This window comes from Quercus lobata, chromosome 2 (genome assembly GCF_001633185.2).
Source record: "Quercus lobata isolate SW786 chromosome 2, ValleyOak3.0 Primary Assembly, whole genome shotgun sequence".
NCBI classification, from domain to species: Eukaryota; Viridiplantae; Streptophyta; class Magnoliopsida; order Fagales; family Fagaceae; genus Quercus; species Quercus lobata.
In genome coordinates, this window is record NC_044905.1 from 30,288,427 (window position 1) to 30,306,333 (window position 17,907).

Below are 17,907 nucleotides of genomic sequence, written 5' to 3' on the forward strand. Positions count from 1 at the left end.
GCAAGAAGAGGTCCAAAAGAATATTCTTAATTTTTTGAGGAGCAAGGGTTATGATAACGCTCTTACCTATGGGGATGGTTCATCTTCAAGTTAAAACACTTCATTTTTTTGTATTATTTGAAACTAATTGTATTATATTACACTTGAAAATTTATATTTGCTTTCTACAACTTATACTTTAGGAGTTATGATTTTAATTCATTGGTGTGGCTACTCTTAATGCATTGTTAGAAATGTTTCTTATAACATTGTTAATGTTTTTACTTTACGATTTTAATGTAGTAATGTTTTTATATTTGTGCAGATTTCTTATTGGTGGCTTTAGGGGATTTACTTTTGGCATTACTTGAAGACATATGAGGACATCTTCCATTGGTTCTAATTATATTATGCTACACTTTTTGTATTGTTATAAAACATCTTGAGTTATTGTATGTGTTGCAAACAATTATTGTATGGAAGGAGTTTGAATTGGATACTTGTTTTATTTTTTACTTGTGGAATGTATGGATCGATTTTTTATAAATGTGTTGTTGAAATAAATGTGTTAATTAAATGTGAGGTTTTAATAATGTAATGACATGTTACAAGTTAATATCAAAGCCATGAAAATAATAAAAACAAAAAATAAGTTTTAGTGACGAATTTTTTCGTCACAAATATAGCAACAAAAAATTGTTTTAGTGACGAAATGTTTCGTCGCTAAATGTTGCATAATTTTGTAAGAGATGGTTTTAGTGACGAAAATTTTCATCGCTATATGTGTCTGGATTTTCTTAAAAATAGCTCTAGTGACGAAATTTTTCATCACTAAATATGATTTAATAAATTGAAATGGTTTTAGTGACGAAATATTTTCGTTGTTGAATACTGTTTTTAGCGAGGAAAACATTTAGCGACGAAACATTTTCGTCGCTAAAAGTTTTTTTAAAAAAAAAAAAAAAAAATCAAATCGGACTTTTAGTGACGAAATTTTTTGTCACTAGGATTTTTAGCGACGGGGCTACAGCGACGAAACTCGTTTCATCGCTAAAAGTCCGATTTCGTCGCTAAAGGTCCTTAGTGACGAAAAATTGGACTTTTAGGGTGCGTTTGTTTCGCCTGAAAACACTTTCAGGAAATTATTTTACACCTTTGTGTGTGTTTGGCAACTACGGAAAATATGGTCAACGGAAAATCATTTACACTTTGACCGGAAAATAAGCCACTTTACGCATAAAATCATTTACGCTTTGATTTTACTTTCAAACAATTTCTGGAAATCACACATGAAGAGAGAAAGCTCGAGCACACTCCTCACACGGTTCAAAACCCATATCCAAGCTCACCTCAGCCAAGCTCCGGCTAGCCCAGTGAAGCTCTGACCAGCCCAGATCGTGCCGCCCCACGGTCCAAAACCTATCTCCAAGCTAACCTTCAAACCATTTCTGGAAAAAAAAAGAAAAAGAAAAAAAAAGAACTGAACCAAGAGCAAGAAGAGAGAGTAGAGCCGGCGAGATCGCGCACACCACAACCCCAGATCACACCACCGCATCCAACCCCAGTGCGCACCACAACCCCAGATCGCACCACCGCATCCAACCCCAGATTGCACCACTGCACCCAACCCCAAATCGCACCACCGCACCCAACCCCAGATCGCATCAGTCTCATCGCACCCCAGCACCGATGAGATCACACCCATGACCCACCCATGCCCGATCTCTCTCTTTCTCGATCTACCTCTCCCTTTCCCTCAATTGTCGATCACTCTCTCTTCCTCCCTCTTTCTCCGTTTCACCGAATTTTTGAGTTCAATGAATGTTTTGTTTTGATTTTTGTTTCTTTTAAGTTTATTATTGAAATTTTCTATTATGAAATTTGTTTGGAAGTTGAGAAAATGATTGGGAAAATGTGAGAAACTAGTAGGAAAATAACATTTTCAGAATGCAACCAAACACTTGAAAATATTTTCTAAAATAATTTTCATAATGCAGCCAAACACTTGAAAATATTTTCTTTTCCCGAAAATATTTTCACCTGAAAATATTTTACACTCGAAAAATATTTTACGCTGAAACAAACGCACCCTTAGTGACGAATTTTTTCGTCACTGAAAATACATTTTGTTGTAGTGGCCACCGCCTTCCCGGTGATGACCTTGAACTTGTCATCCCTTTGTCACTCCCTCTATTCCCACCCTCTCTCTCTCTCTCTGCTTAAACCCAGATCGGTTAATTCAGCCAGATTCTCTCACCTCTCAAACCAAGGAAGGACTCGGTTGGAACCACCGTTGTTTGCACTTATTTTTTGTTCGCATTAGTTTTTGGGCTTGTATCAGAATTTGTGTTAACTGAGTCAAACAAGATAGGTTTTTGTTTTATGGTTGATTGTTTTGTTTTTGTTGTGGGTTTTAAAATTGGTATGTGGTATACAATTGCGCTTCAATTGTACTGGGTTGCTTGACAATTCCTTGTTGGTATTGGCATTTGGGTTTGTATCAAAATTGTGTGCATCAATATGAATATTTTAAATATGATATTCTAAATTGAATATGGGAATTTATTAGTTGTTTTCAATTAGGCAAGCTTGGATTGAAAAGATACAATGATTTTTTGAGTAAATGATAGAAATTTTATTAAAATTGAATCATGAGTATACAGAAGTCTTGGAGACACAAAACCAGCCCAGGTTTGGCATGTCTAGCATAATAACAAAACAAAGAATAAAAACAAATAGAAGGTTACAGGACCAGGAGTGTTGTTGGCTTGCTGCTAACCTTTGATATTCCTTCAATAGTTTGGTAACTTCCTTGAAAATTACCTTTGGGTTTACTGTAGAATTCGATTTCCATATTGGACTTGAATGAGAAAGGAAACAGAGTGATAGAGTAGTAGCAACAACGATGGTCTAGTCAAGTCCTTCTTGAGTTTGGCGAAGAGAGAGAAAGGGTGAGAATAAAGGGAGTGAAAACCGGGACGACGAGTTCAAGGCCACTGCCATCATGGCAGTGGAGACAAGTGAGGAGACCAAAGTATTGAAGGTTTAGCCATGTAGGTTTGGTTCAGTCAAATTGCGAGAGGGCTTTTAGCTTGGTTTAGCATTTCAAAAAACGTTTCAAAGTGTTTAAGTTATTTTTTTCTCAAAAAAAAGTTATTTTAGTTTTTTTAAATAAAAAAAATTGACATGGTGATATAGTTGTCCATTGACATGGAAATTTTAAATTTTTTATTTTTTTATTTAGACCGTTTGCCACGTCAACAATTTCTATCTAAGAGATAACGGCAGTGACTAAATAGACACGACACTTAAGGCTTAAGAACCAAATTGACACTATTAAAAGATTAGGGATCAAATTGAAATATGATGTAAAGGATAGGGACCAATTTTGTAATTTACCCTAAAATGTTTAATAATATCATCTTATATTTTGTATATCTCTAAAAAAAAATTATTTGTACCTCTGATCTTTATCTTAAGATAAATTCATATTATGTCATTATATGAATTATATAACATATATAAATTAATAGGCATAAAAATCAAGGTAGTAAATTTTTGACTGGAAGTTGTTTCGAGTTAATCATGGAAAAACAAAATATTTCGGTAAGTTACACAAATTAAACCTTGTTTATATTTTATGTATGTTGATGATCAATTTCTACTTTGTAAGCTATAGAAATTAACACAATATTTTTTAATTTCACATATACAGAAGAGATATTTTTATATGAGTATACAAATGAAAAGAGTTTCGATAGAATATGAATTGTCAAAAGAGAATATTTTTTTTTCAGATAATTTAGTAATTCTAGAATTTTTCATATCATCATATAACCTTGAATCAATTTTCTCACTTTGGCACATGGTAGTATTGACTAGTAGGCTTTTTGTTATGATGTTATTGGGCTTATAATAATTATAGCCATCCAACTAATCCCGGAAGGCAAATTCAGTAAAACTGAGAATCCCAGAATCCTAGGAGGCAAATTCAGTAAAACTGATAAAATTTTAACGCTTATGCATGTATAATTTGTAACCTTTTGAACCAAAGGGATATGCATTTACTCTCTTATCTCAACAATTAAACAAAAAGTAGGAATTACCTGGTGAATTCCGAGATTTCGAATTTTCTTTGCTTCGTTTTTATCATCATCATAGTAATCATACTCCATATGATTCGATCCGATTTATATAAGACAATACCTAGTTACCTACATCAAGCATATTTTTTTTTTTTTTTGAGAGAGAGTTTCAACCTGTGGCGTTCACTCTTGATAATAACTCTTTATTATCAGATCAAGACACCAATCGGTTTTTGGTGTAGGCAGGGATTGAATCCCAGATCTCTTATACAACCATCAGAGACTTTACCAGCTGAACTAACTGGAACCTACTACATCAAGCATAAATTGATAAGACTAGGTTCAAGAAAAGTATAGTGGAAACAATTAAAGGCCTTAAAAAAAAAAAAAAAAGAGCTTAATTGATTATGTGGGGGCCAGTCAATCCACAGGCCCATTAAGATCAGGATCGTTGGGCCTGTGGCCCATCCGAGGGTGCATATCCGTCTGAGGAGGCCAAGTCAGGTCATAAGGCAATTACCGAGGGGGGGGTGGTAGTCAATATCACGAAAGTAGAGTTCCGTATTCGTCCGAGGACACCATACTCCTCGGCAGTATGCATCCGAGGACGATCAGGACGCGGTCTTGTTACAACCGGACCTCGGAATTATGTCACCACTGAATATGGAATAACAGACCAAGGGTAAGAAAGAAAAGGCAAACAAATATCTATAACTATAGCTGCCTCCGCATTAATTACCTCTCAACCAACTCTCTGACCGCATTAATGTGGAGGTGATACCTGAACAGTAAGGAGGCAGCCTTATAGCTATCCATAGGAAGTTCCAGGAGGTGCTAGATGGGACAGAAAGAAATCCCCCGAATCCAACCTACACGTGTGTGGTGAGGATGGAACACAGAAGGTGATATATAAACTGAAAGAAGAACATGCAAGGGGGGATCAGAACAAAAAAGAAAGAAAGAAAGCATAGACTGAGGAAGAAGAACGTAGAAAGTAAAAGAACTGTATCGATTACCAAAACAAAACGATCGTTGTGCCAGCTCTGAGCCTTCAATATACGTGAGGGTGAATCTTTTCATTCCAAAAAAGTTAATCTAGTTCTTAACACCCACGCTCTACAAATTATATTGTTTGGGCATATTTATGTGCAAACCCAGTATCATTTTGGGTCGTTACAAATCGAGTCCTTACAGATTATAAAGTATAAACTAATTAAACTGTGAGGATTGGAACCATTAGGGTAATAACATAGTTATAACCCTCCATTATATCATTGCAAAAAAAATTTCTCCAAGATAAACAGAGAAGAATACCAAATTAGTCAAAAAAAAAAAAAAAAAACCCTTAAGAAATCAAGATTAACAAATAATAAAGAGAGGGCTTGAAGTTTTATAAATTAATATAATGGCTGCGTGACATTAATTAATTATATGACCAGCAGTACCACGTAAGCTAGGATTTAGGAGGAGTAGAAGTTTGTTCCCAGTAAACCTCTACAATCCAAATGATCACATATGCATTTTTATTTTGGATAAACTATATATTTAGTCCTTATCCTATACACTATATTTCAATTTGATTCCTAATTTTTCAATTGTGTCAATTTGGTCCCTAACATTTTAGTATTGTGTCAATTTAGTCTCTACTGTTATCTTTTGGATGAAAATTTATGACGTGTTTAATGGTCGAAACAAAAAATTAGCTTACATTGATGAGATAATAAACTTAAATTTTATTTTGGCTGTTTGTCATATCAGCGATTTTCATCTAAGATATAACATTAGGGACTAAATTGACATGACATTGAAAGGTTAGGGATCAAATTGACACAATTGAAATGTTAGAGACTAAATTGAAATATGGTGTAAAGGTTAGAGACCAAATATGTAGTTTACCCTTTTATTTTTTACTATCTATAATTCTTATTTTGATGAACACTTTTGATTATTATTAAACTCTACTACCAATAATTATTTTTATTATTAAGATAGTATACTTTGGATGAGACTCTATTACCAATATATCAAATGGCTTATTATTAATAATAATTAAATTCTATTAAAAAAAAAACTAAGTTTTAAGAAATTTTCCTTAAAAAACCCTTAAAAAATTTAAAATCATACTCCAACTAAAATTCTATCACAAAACTTTTAAGAACAATTTTTAAATAATTTTTATTATTTATTTATTTAATTATTTTGATAATAAATCATAACTTTGTATTTTAATATAATAAAACTTACATCTGTATATAACACATATGTTATTACACATTGTAAAATCAATAAGTTATTAAATAAATTAGACACATGGCTGTAATTTAGAAGGGATATTTAAGAAATAGTATCTAAGATACTGTATTTAAAAATTTGTACCTTTTTGTTTCTCAAAAAAAAAAAAGTTTTGTCCTTTTGTTTAGATGTATCATTATTTATTATTAAGATAATTAATTGATGATTCTACGTGAAATTTTATTAAGATTTTAAATGACTCACTAATAATAATTAAGATAATGTCAATAATATTAGTAAAATATACTTTTTAATTCACACATAAATTTAAATTTAATTAATCCATGCATCATTCGATATACTAGTTTTAATAACAGTTTAGAAAAATGACGTGAAACATATAATTCCCCACTAATGGTAAATTCAGGTTTGGTATGGGTGGTGGTTTGATCAGAATGATTAAGTTATTTGGGTTAGGGAAAAACTTAAATACGATTCCTTGAATTGTATGGTCTAGATTTTTCAATTAAATTCAAATATAACTATATAACCAATGTAATGCAAAAGAAAATTATTTTTTAATGATAATTATATTAAATGTAGTCATGTGTTTAAATTTAACTAGTTACTAACCCGTGCGATGTACGGGAAAATTATTGTGTATAAAGATGTAAACTATTCTTTTTCTTTTCCTTTTTTATTGTACATTAAGATTCCAGTCTTATAGTTCCTATCCTTGATATGAAATATTAATCTTGATATGAAATATTAATTTACATAATGAAAAATAAAAATCAATCTTAAGTTAAAAATAAAATGAAGAATTAAATCTTTAACATTCTCGATTATCCATAAAACGTATTGATGATGCCAAAAAATCAACAGTAAATCACACGGTCCTCACGTGCTCGGAATAGCACGTGCACAACAAAAAGAGAAGACTTTACAGAGAGCACTGGTGTGGTGCCGACCAAGTACCCTTCGAAGGTCAAGTTAGAACTTCTCATAACTCTAGAGTGCTAGAGCGGGGTAAATTATGCGTACCTTGGTTAGTGAGAGTATTGGGGTTTTTATAGTAGAAAAAGGTTGACATCTCTTTCCTTGGTTTAGAAGTCTTTCCCTTCTAGGAATCCTCATGAGCGTATTTTTTGGAATCCTTTCCTTGTAGGAGTCTTTTTGATCAACATTGGGCGTGGGGCACAAGAAATTTCTTTATTCGTATGCATGGAGATTAAGTTAGGGTTACGTCAAAACCGTCAACCTAGTTCCTCCCTTCATCATGGTGGCGTCAGCTTTCAATCCCTGTCCAAAGTTAATCCCGTCAGCTTTGTAGACTTATTGTTTGTCATGTGTTGATAGAGGCAAGGTTGACGGGTTGGTTTGGGGTGTCACTCTACGCCTTGCCATGGGTAAGTCCCAATATTACAAAATTATCCTTACCAGCTGCCCCTACTCCATAACCTCATTAGCTAAAGTTGACGGGTTGTGGAGTTCAGTTTTTTATGGCTTCCATTTATTTAATTTCATTTATTCAGGAATAAGGAAGAGGCATTTATGGGCGTTTCCTCGAGCATCTTGCATTAATTGCTTGAACATGTGTCGCATTCCAACTGGATTCGCTTCTGGATGAAGGTGTTGCTTCGTCTTTTGTGCACCCTTTGATTCTATATATATCTCAGTTTTTTCCCATTCTCCCCATTTTATTGTTGATCTAGAGAGAGAGAGCTTACTGTTTGGAGAACCTTGCTCCCGTCGACGTCTTTTTATACACTTCATCCGTTTGTTGAGACCGTCACTTCTTCCAAAGACCGTTTACTTGGTAAGTCTTCTCTTCTTTTCTCCTATCTATCATTTTATTACATTTTAGTTGATAGTGTAGCTTTTTAGTGAGGCTGTCAACTTAGGTACTTAGAATAACTCCGTTGCTTATAGGTAAAAAATGTCTAGGGGAGCGATTAGTGAGTAGTCGTCAGTCCGTGAAGGAGCGGGCTACGACGAAGTCTACCAAACAAGATGGGAGCCCGAGGAGGGCCATTCTTGGTCGTCAGAAAGAGAGACGTCAGCCCGTTCTCTTGATGAGGATGGGGAAAATTATATAGGAGAGGAAGAGATAGATGAGGGAGAAGTTGATGGTGAGGGAGAGATTGAAGATGACGGGGTAATGGAGGGTGACGAGGACGAAAATCATGCGGATGATAGGACCCCTAAGGTTGGGAGTTCGGGAAACCCTGGAAGTGGGCACGCTCTTCCATTCATTCTTCCTCAAATGTGGACTGTCAACGACTTCCTACCAAAGATGACGTCCAACATTTTCAAGAACTTAAGGGACTGTTTCCAAATCCTCGATCACATACCAATCCGTCTTCCTGGGAAGTTTGAGAAGTGCTACTCTGGAGAGACAGAGGATACTGGTATGTATGACGCCACGCTAGCAGTGGGGTTGAGGCTGCCACTGACGGCGTTACATTGTTAACTGGCTAACTTGCTTGGTCTGTCTGTCAGCCAGATCGCTCCTAATGCCTAGAGGATCTTCATAGGGGCAGAGATCTTATGGGGTCGTCTAAGCGGAGGGAAACGTCAGCTTACGCTAGACGAGTTCTTCTGGTGCTACCGACCCCAACACATAGTCTCTTCATAAGGGATTTATCACTCTGCTGCTCAAAAAAAAGTGTTGAGGCTTGTATTAGACATGCTCGACTCTAACAGAAATTGGAAGGGCAGATAGTTTTTTGTCAAAGGGACGGACTGGGTATGGCGTCCGAAGGAGTGAGGCACAATGCCCTACGGCTTTGATAACACTTGGGGCATAGTTAAGGATTCAGGTTTAATGCCGTCATCTTTACTTTTTAAATTTTTTTTTTTTTTTAACCTTTTAGTTTTCTTGCAAGTGTTCTAATGTCGTCGTCATTTTTCTATTTTGGCTAGTGTTCGTCCATCCATTATCGGCGAGTAGGAGGCCTTCATCCAACGGGTTCTTGAAATTCCATTCAAAAAGTGCAAGTGCAGGGATTTGATTACCCTTGACACACTACACACGTATTGTGGTGGTCCAGAGCCAACCCCGGCAGGTCGCAGGCTAAACTCTTATTCTCGCCGTCGTGAGTGTCTCTTATTTTCCTCTGTCGCTTTATTCTTATTCTTCTTACTTCTTAGGCGTCACTCAATTTATGCAGAAATGAAGGCTGCTAGGTTGAGGCAGCAGGTGCGCGCATCCGCTGCTCAGCAGAGAAAGAAAGAAGAAAATAAGGTGAAGGGGGATGGAGCGTCCTCGTCAGCTCCAAAAGCCATCGGGAAGGGTGCACACAAGAGAAAAGTCGACGTTGAGGATGATTGTCCACCTAAGAAGCCTTTTGTTATCGTTGGGGACAAAATCCTTAAAAAAGCCGACGCCCCCCAAGACTGGCCACGGCGTAGGTAAGGGTTTGATGACATCATTGGGCCCTGTTGCTCAGGAACCGGACCGTCGCTTTCTCACGCACAAAGATTATGCCATTGAGATGGTGGGATCCATCATTAGAGATAAGGATGTAGACCCTTATGCTGAGCAAGGGACTGGCGAGTTAGGGGCGTCAGGCCTCTTTGATCTTGCTCGGATACGTTTTGCTTTGTGTTTAACTTTCTTACTCACTTGTCTAGTAGCTGACGGCTATTGTGCCTTGTAGGCGTTGCGTATGAAAGCTTTGTAAGATAGGGGCGTTGCTAAAAAAGGAGTGATTGCCCGCTTGCATAAGTGCATAGAGCTCCTGACGGACGAGGAAGAACATTACAAGGGTGCCATTTGCTCTCTTAACGAGGAGGTAAAAAATCTGAAGGGTAAGCTGGAGGAGGAGGGTCGTCAGAGAAAGAGTGAACAAGAAGCGAAAGAGAAAGTAGAGAAAGAGCTGATAGCCCTCCTTGAGCAAGTGGAGATGGCCAGAGTTGACGCCGTAAATAAATACAAGGCCTCTCAGCCGTTCATATATTTTTGTGGTGGATATTATGGTGAAGGGTTTGAGGACTGCCTTAAGCAGGTTAAGTCCCTCTACCTTTACCTGGATTTTTCCAAGGTTACTATGGATGAGCCCTTGCCGTCAACTCCTGCTGACGACACTATCCATAAGGAAATTAACGACTCCATTGAGTCTAATCCAAAAAATGGTGATGTCGTCCTTGCCCAGCCAGCCACAAATGCCCTCGTCACCTCTTTGGTTCCGTCCATTGAGCCCATGAACGTTGAGGACCCTGTTGCCGAGGAGAAGATTGATGGGAACTCTTCAATCCCTTCAGCCACATAGCTTTATGTATTTTTCTTTTTGATTTTCTCTGTTTTTAAGACACTGTAAAACACCCTGCTGTTTTTTGGGCTTGATTTGTAAAGACTAAACCTTATGTTGCTTTATATCTGTTGTTTTGGTCGTTTGTTTATTGGCACGTGTATGTACCATGGACCTGTCTATTTTAAATTTTGATTCGCCCGTCTTGAACTAATGCTTGAAAGTTAATAGACCTTACAATGGACTCGTCCACTTTGCGGACTCGTCCGTAGGTTTATTCTATTGGTCTCGTTAAATTTATAATCTCGTCCACTTTATGGACTTGACCACCTTGCATACTTTATGGTTTTAAGCTCGTCTATTTACAAACTATATTTTTCATCCTCTTGGGATAAATTCATTTGTCTTGTGGACTGAGCAATGAAGTCGTCCACTCTGTGGATTCGTCTACTTCATGGACTCGTCCACTTTGTGTTTACTCCTCCGAAGATGAGGTCGTCCATTTTATGGAATAAAAAATAAAGCCGTCCATTTTATGGACCCGTCCACTCTTTGGATTTGATACTTGTCCATTTTAGGGACTTTAACAAATGTTCATCCTTTTGGGATGAGGTTGCCCATTTTATGGGCTTGAATAATAAAGTTGTCCACTTTATGGACTTAACAATGTCGTCCACTTTATAGACATTAAATAGCTTGTCCAATTTATGGACTTGATAATTTTTCATCCTCTTGAGATGAGGTCGTCCATTTGATAGACTGCATATTCGGGTCGTCTACTCGTCTACTTCGTGGACTATTTTCCGTAGATAAACACTTTAGCCATATCTGAATAAACTCCTCTTATTTTAATAAACCATGTATTTGTAGAAAAAGTAGTTCTTAAAAAAAAAAAAAGACTTGCCCTTTGGGCTTAAAAAGAGTTATTATTGCAAAATATAAAGTAAAATAGAAAAACTAAGGAGTGTAGCTAAATTTAACTAAGGTATATTAAAAATAAAGGGGTGCTGCTCTTCACGCCATCCTCTTTATTGCTCTTTGCCCCCTTGAGCCGAGTCTTGATAAATTTGAGCAAGGATCGGTTCGTGACTTCACCCTTTCCGTTTGCTTGAGGGTGGGTGGGGGAGGAGTAGTGATTTCTGATCCCTAACTGCAAGCAAAAATCCCGGAAAGAGTCGTTGTCGAATTGTTTCCCGTTGTCTGAGACTAAGACTCTAAGGATCCCAAACCTGCATATGATGGACCTCTAGACGAAGCTTCTCACGCTCTTCTCCGTAATGGTGGCTAAGGCTTTAGCTTCCACCCATTTTGTGAAGTAGTCTATGCCCACTATCAGGAACTTCAGTTGTTGCACTGCTATTGGGAACGGCCCCATGATATCTAACCCCCATTGAGCGAACGGCCATAGGGTTGTCATAGGGGTTAACTCTTCGGACGGCCGTCTAATGATATTGCTAAATCTTTGGCATTTGTCGCAAGTTTTGACATAAGTCTGAGCATCTTTTTGCATGGTGGGCCAGTAGTACCCTGCTCGAAGCAGCTTGTGTGCCAACGATCGTGATCCTGAGTGGTTTCCGCAAATCTCTTCGTGGACTTCTCTCATGACGTAATTCGCTTCCTCGAGACCAAAACACCTTAGGTATGGGCGGGAGAAGCCTCTCTTATATAAGACGTCCTTCATCAAGATAAACCGCATTGCTTGAACCTTCAGCTTTCTTATAGCCTCCCTTCCGTCTGGTAAGACGCCATTTTTTAAGTAAGAGATTAACGGTGTGGTCCAATTGCTTTCGGAACCTATCTCCTGCACATCAACGGAATCTATTAGTGGAGAAAGCTGAACAAAAGAGTGTACGTTATCAAGGGTAGTCATATGTTTGGCTGAAGCGGGTTTGGCAAGGCGGTCGGCTTGCTCATTCTCTCCTCTGAGGATTTAGATAATTTTGGCCTTCAGCTCGTCTACCCTTCTCCTTACTTGGTCCAGATATCTCTTTATCCTTTCACCTTTGCACTCATAATCCCTGTTTACTTGGTTAGTGACGACTTGAGAGTTGCAGTAAAGAACCATTCTTGCGGCTCCTGCTGCTTTGGTGAGATCAAGCCCTGCCATTAAAGCTTCGTACTCCACTTCATTGTTGGTGTTAGGGAAGTCGAGGTAGACCATACATTTGATCTGGTCTCCTTCAAGAGAGAGAAGCACGACACCTGCACCCCCGGCCTGCCTGTTGGATGACCCGTCTGTATGTATACTCCACTGCGGACATTCATCTGCCCCCTTGTCTTCCTCATTGGTGAACTTTGCTATGAAGTCAACGACGACCTGCCCTTTGATGGCGGTGCGGGGGCGGTACTGAATGTCAAATTCACTCAACTCTATCGCCCATAGTGCTATCCGGCCGGCAGCTTCGGGGTTGCTCATCGCCCACCGTAAGGGCTTGTCGGTTAGGACAATTACTGTGTGGGTTTGGAAGTACGTCTTGAGCTTGCGAGCTACCATAACTAAAGCGAAGGCGAGCTTTTCCATGGGTGGATACCTTTCCTCTGCACCACGAAATGCCCAGCTGGCATAGTATACAGGCTTTTGAACCTTATCTTCTTCTCTAACCAAGGCCGTGCTGACGGCTGCCAGGGAGACAGCCAAAAACAGGAAGAGCTCTTCCCCCGGTTGTGAAGGACTTAGCAGCGGTGGGGAAGAGAGGTAGGCCTTTAGCTCCTCGAATGCTTGCTGACATTCGGCAATCCATTCAAAAGATTTCTTCAGCATGCGAAAGAAGGGTAAACATTTATCCGTCGCTCTTGATACAAACCTATTCAGGGCGGCTACTTTATCGTTTAAACTCTGTACTTCTTTCACGTTCTTCGGGAGGGCCATCTCTACTATGGCTCTGATCTTATCTGGGTTGGCCTCGATACCTCTTTGAGACACCATAAAGCCTATGAATTTTCCCGTTGTCACTCCGAATGCATATTTACTCGGATTAAGCTTCATGTTGTAGGAGCGAAAGGTGCCAAATTTTTCCTCGAGATCCTTCAAATGGTCTTCTTCTCTTCGTCTTTTTACTAACATGTCGTCGACGTAAACCTGAACATTCCTTCCGATTTGGTTCGCAAACATCTTGTTCATAAGCCTTTGATATGTCGCGCCCGCATTCTTAAGGCCGAATGACATTACTTTGTAACAAAAAAGACCTTGGCTGGTGACAAATGAAGTCTTCTCCTGATCCGCTTCATCCATCCGGATCTTATTGTACCCTGAAAAGGCGTCCATGAAGCTCAGTAGCTGATGCTGAGCTGTAGAGTCTACCAGTACGACGACTCAAGGGAGAGGGTAGTTATCTTTGGGGCATGCTTTATTCAGATCCGTAAAGTCTATGCACATCCTTCATTTCTCGTTGCCTTTCTTGACCATCACCATGTTTGCTAGCCAATCGGGATAGTATACTTCCCTGATGATGCCTGCCTCTTGTAGCTTGCCGACTTCTTCTGCTATTGCTCGGTCTCGTTCTTAGGTGAACACTTACTTCTTCTATCGGACGGGTGGAAAAGAAGGCGACACATTCAACCTATGTACCATGACTGACGGGTCAATTCCTGGCATGTCTTCATGACTCCAAGCAAACACGTCTTGATTCTCCTTGAGAAAGGCTACAAGCGCTAGGCGAATCGTTAGGCTGGTAAGAGTGCTGATCCTCGTGGTTCTATCTAATCTAGAGCTATCGAGGGGTATCTCCTCGAGCCTCTCTGCAGGTTCTGCCCCTATCCGTTGTTCCTTTATGCTCATGGTCTATAGATGGTCGTCCATCTCCAGCATTGCAATATAGCATTCACGTGCAGCTACCTGATCTTCTTGTAATTCCCCTACTCCGTACTTAATACGGAATTTAATCATCAGGTGGTAGGTTGAAGTTATGGCCTTCCATGAGTTAAGGGTTGGTCGTCCTATGATAGCATTGTAGGCAGAGGAGTAATCGACAACAAGGAATGTAACATCCTTAGTGATTTGCTGAGGATAGTCCCCAATTGTTACAGGTAATGTGACCGCGCCAAGGGGGTATACTTTTGTTCCTCCAAACCCAATGAGTGGAGCGTTAGTTGGAACTAGATGTTCTCTGTCGATTCGCATCTGTTGGAACGCCGGGTAGTAGAGAATGTTTGCGGAACTTCTGTTGTCAACCAAGACCCGATATGTGTTATAGTCTCCTACTCGGATGCAAACGACGAGTGCGTCGTCATGCGGGTGGTGAAGATGTCGAGCATCTTTTTCCGAGAAACCAATAATTGGATTATCGACCCGTGGCATCTTCGGGACGACGCCTATTAGCTGAAAATTCTGAACCATTCTGAGGTAAGTCTTTCAGGCCTTTTTGGACGAGCCGGTAGTCGCCGTGCCTTCCACAATCATCCTTATGTCTCCTAGGGGTGGTTTGGGATGCTTGTTGTCCCGTCGGGGGCTTGCTCTTGAGGAGGTGGATCTGTTCTCTCCCTACTGACGAACATCTGTTACTTCCGTTGCCTGATAAGGGCTTCGATTTACTATTTTAAGTCGTAGCAGTCAGCCTTGTTATTACCGTGATCACAGTGGAAACGGCAGTATCTGTCTTTAGACCGTTTGTTGGGATCCCCCTTCAGTTTTCCGGGGAAGGTTAAGGCTCATTCGTCCTTGATTTGCATTAGGACTTGGTCGATTGGGGCGATCAGCAAGGTGAAGCTCATGAACCTCCCCGTAGGGGGCTTAGAGCACCTGTCATCCCTTCGTTCTCCAGTTCTTGCCATCTTTCGCCCTCTGTCCTGTCGTGTGTCTTCCTGCCTCTCTCTCTTCTTAGGCTTTTCCTCTCGAGCCAGCAGTGTGTCTTCGGCATTCATGTACTTGGTAGCCTTGTAAAGCACATCTAACATGGTTTTCGGGTCGTTCTTGTATAAAGAAAACAGAAACTGACCTTTTCGCAACCCATTTGTGAAGGCTGCTACGAGTATTTTGTTGTCAGCTTCATCGATCGAGAGCGCTTCCTTGTTAAAGCGGGCTATGTAAGATCTCAGCGTCTCGTCCTCCCACTGCCTGATACTTATCAAGCACGCAGTAGACTTCTTATACCTATGCCCCCCCAATAAAATGCGAAGTGAATTGGGCGCTTAGCTCCTTGAAAGTGCAAATGGAGTTAGGCGTCAACCGGCTGAACCAAATTCTCGCAGGACCCTTCAACTTTGTAGGGAAGGACCTACACATGATCTCGTCTGCTACTCCTTGAAGGTGCATCAAGGTCTTGAAAGTCTCTAGGTGATCAAGAGGGTCCTTGGCTCCATCGTAGCTTTCCATCTGTGGTATGCGAAACTTCTGCGGTAGAGGGAAGGAGTTGACGGATGTGGTGAAAGGCTAATCGGTTCGGTGGACCAGATCATCGAGGTCGCTAGACACCCGTCCTTTGAAGGCGTTCATTATAAGGTCCATTCGTTCCTTCATCATCTGCATCTCTGCGACAATGTGAGGAGGAGCCGTGTCTATGATGGAAGGGCGGCTCATGTCCAGTCGTTCTGGTCTGCTTGGGCGTTGCTGCCCTCCGGCCCCTCTTGGTCTCTTCTCTCAGTACTGGTACCTTCTTGGTTTTCCTTTTGGGTCCCCATTGTTGCGTTCTTTTGCCTCAGTTGTTCCTCTAGGTCATGATTCTGTTTGGTGAGACGTTCCACTGCTACTGTAAGGGTTTGGACCTGCCTCTCCAGGGTAGTGGGTTGCGGTTCATCTCCCTGAACGTTATTGGTGGTCACCATCGAGCAAGTAAGTACCATGCAACTCTTCGTTCGGGAAGAGATAATATGGCTTACAGATTGCAGTGTTTCCCACAAACGGCGCCAACTGATGATGCCAAAAAATCAACAGTAAATCACATGGTCCTCACGTGCTCGAAATAGCACCTGCATAACAAAAAGAGAAGACCTTACAGAGAGCACCGGTGTGGTGCCGACCAAGTAGCCTCCGAAGGTCAAGTTAGAACTTCTCACAACTCTAGAGTGCCAGAGCGGGGTAAATTATGCGTACCTTGGTTAGTGAGGGTATTGGGACTTTTATAGTAGAAAAATGTTGACATCTCTTTCCTTGGTTTAGAAGTCTTTCCCTTATAGGAATCCTCATGAGCGTATTTTTTGGAATCCTTTCCTTGTAGGAGTCTTTTTGATCAACAATGGGCGTGGGGCACGAGAAATTTCCTTATACGTATGTGTGGAGACCAAGTTAGGGTTACGTCAGAACCGTCAACCTAGTTCCTCCCTTCATCATGGTGACGTCAGCTTTCAATTCCCGTCCTAAGTTAATCTTGTCAGCTTTGTAGAATTACTGTTTGTCACGTGTTGATAGAGGCAAGGCTAACGGGTTGGTTTGGGGTGTCACTCTACGCCTTGCCATGGGTAAGTCCCAATATTACAAAATTATCTTTACCACGTATAAAACACACATTTAAAGAACTACTTAATCAATATTTCAAATAAATTGAAAAATTGAAAGACAACTTTAAAGTGTTTTTTGCTACAACTAAACTTACGAAGAATCAATTATTTTAAATATCATATATTGCATTAGGTTTCAATAAGTATAAGGTTATTCTCAAAAAATTAAGTATAAGGCTAAAAGAGTGAAATTTGTGAATTAAATTAATTGGTGGCGTTCCCATAAATTTTTTTTTTTTGGTAGTGTCAAGTTTCTTTTGTGAGTGCTACTACTCTTCCTACAATTCGGCACTTTATGAATTTATTTTCTCAATATTTCCCAACTATTATTGAATCCAAACAATTTTAGTGTTTCAACATAGCCAACCAAGACCCCACATATGAATCTAGATTCCTAAGCAAATGAATTAAGAATCCTAAGCAAATCTAAATATCGCCCAAAAGAATGTATTAATTCCCAAAAAGATGCCAACACTAGCAAAAAAAGGACAGAAACTTCAATTCAAAAAGGAACTTTAATTGGAAGAAATTTGTAATGAGATGGGAGGAAAATATGGAAAAATAATTAAAAGCCATATGCTAACCTCCATGACCATCATAAACACCAAAGAAAGAGGTGGAACTGTCCAAATTTGGATAAGCTACATGCTACAAAAGAAAAGAAAACACGGCAAGATAGCATAATCTATAGAAAATCATTGAGATTATGAATCCACTCAATAGACCCATTGAAAAGGCGACCCAAAGAAGTCATCGAAAAATACAAAACAGATTTTGGCAAGCAATGTTTACGAAACAAAAGCAAAACAAACAAAATATAAAAATTTTCAAACTCAAGCACTAAACAATTGATCACATTTATTTAGAACACCCAAAGTCCTTTTCACATAGTCATAGAAATCAGTATCTTTGTGAAGAAAGGCCAA

At 39.5% G+C, this 17,907-nt stretch overlaps 1 protein-coding gene across 1 annotated transcript; it reads right to left on the minus strand.

The window, feature by feature from the left end:
* Nucleotides 1-15,196: 15,196 nt before the first annotated feature.
* Nucleotides 15,197-15,860, minus strand: LOC115962792. The gene is made up of 2 exons (XM_031081667.1): nucleotides 15,715-15,860; nucleotides 15,197-15,602 (listed from the first exon to the last, which is right to left on the minus strand). The coding sequence occupies exons 1-2, from the start codon at nucleotides 15,858-15,860 to the stop codon at nucleotides 15,197-15,199; spliced, it is 552 nt and encodes a 183-aa protein (XP_030937527.1).
* Nucleotides 15,861-17,907: the final 2,047 nt, after the last annotated feature.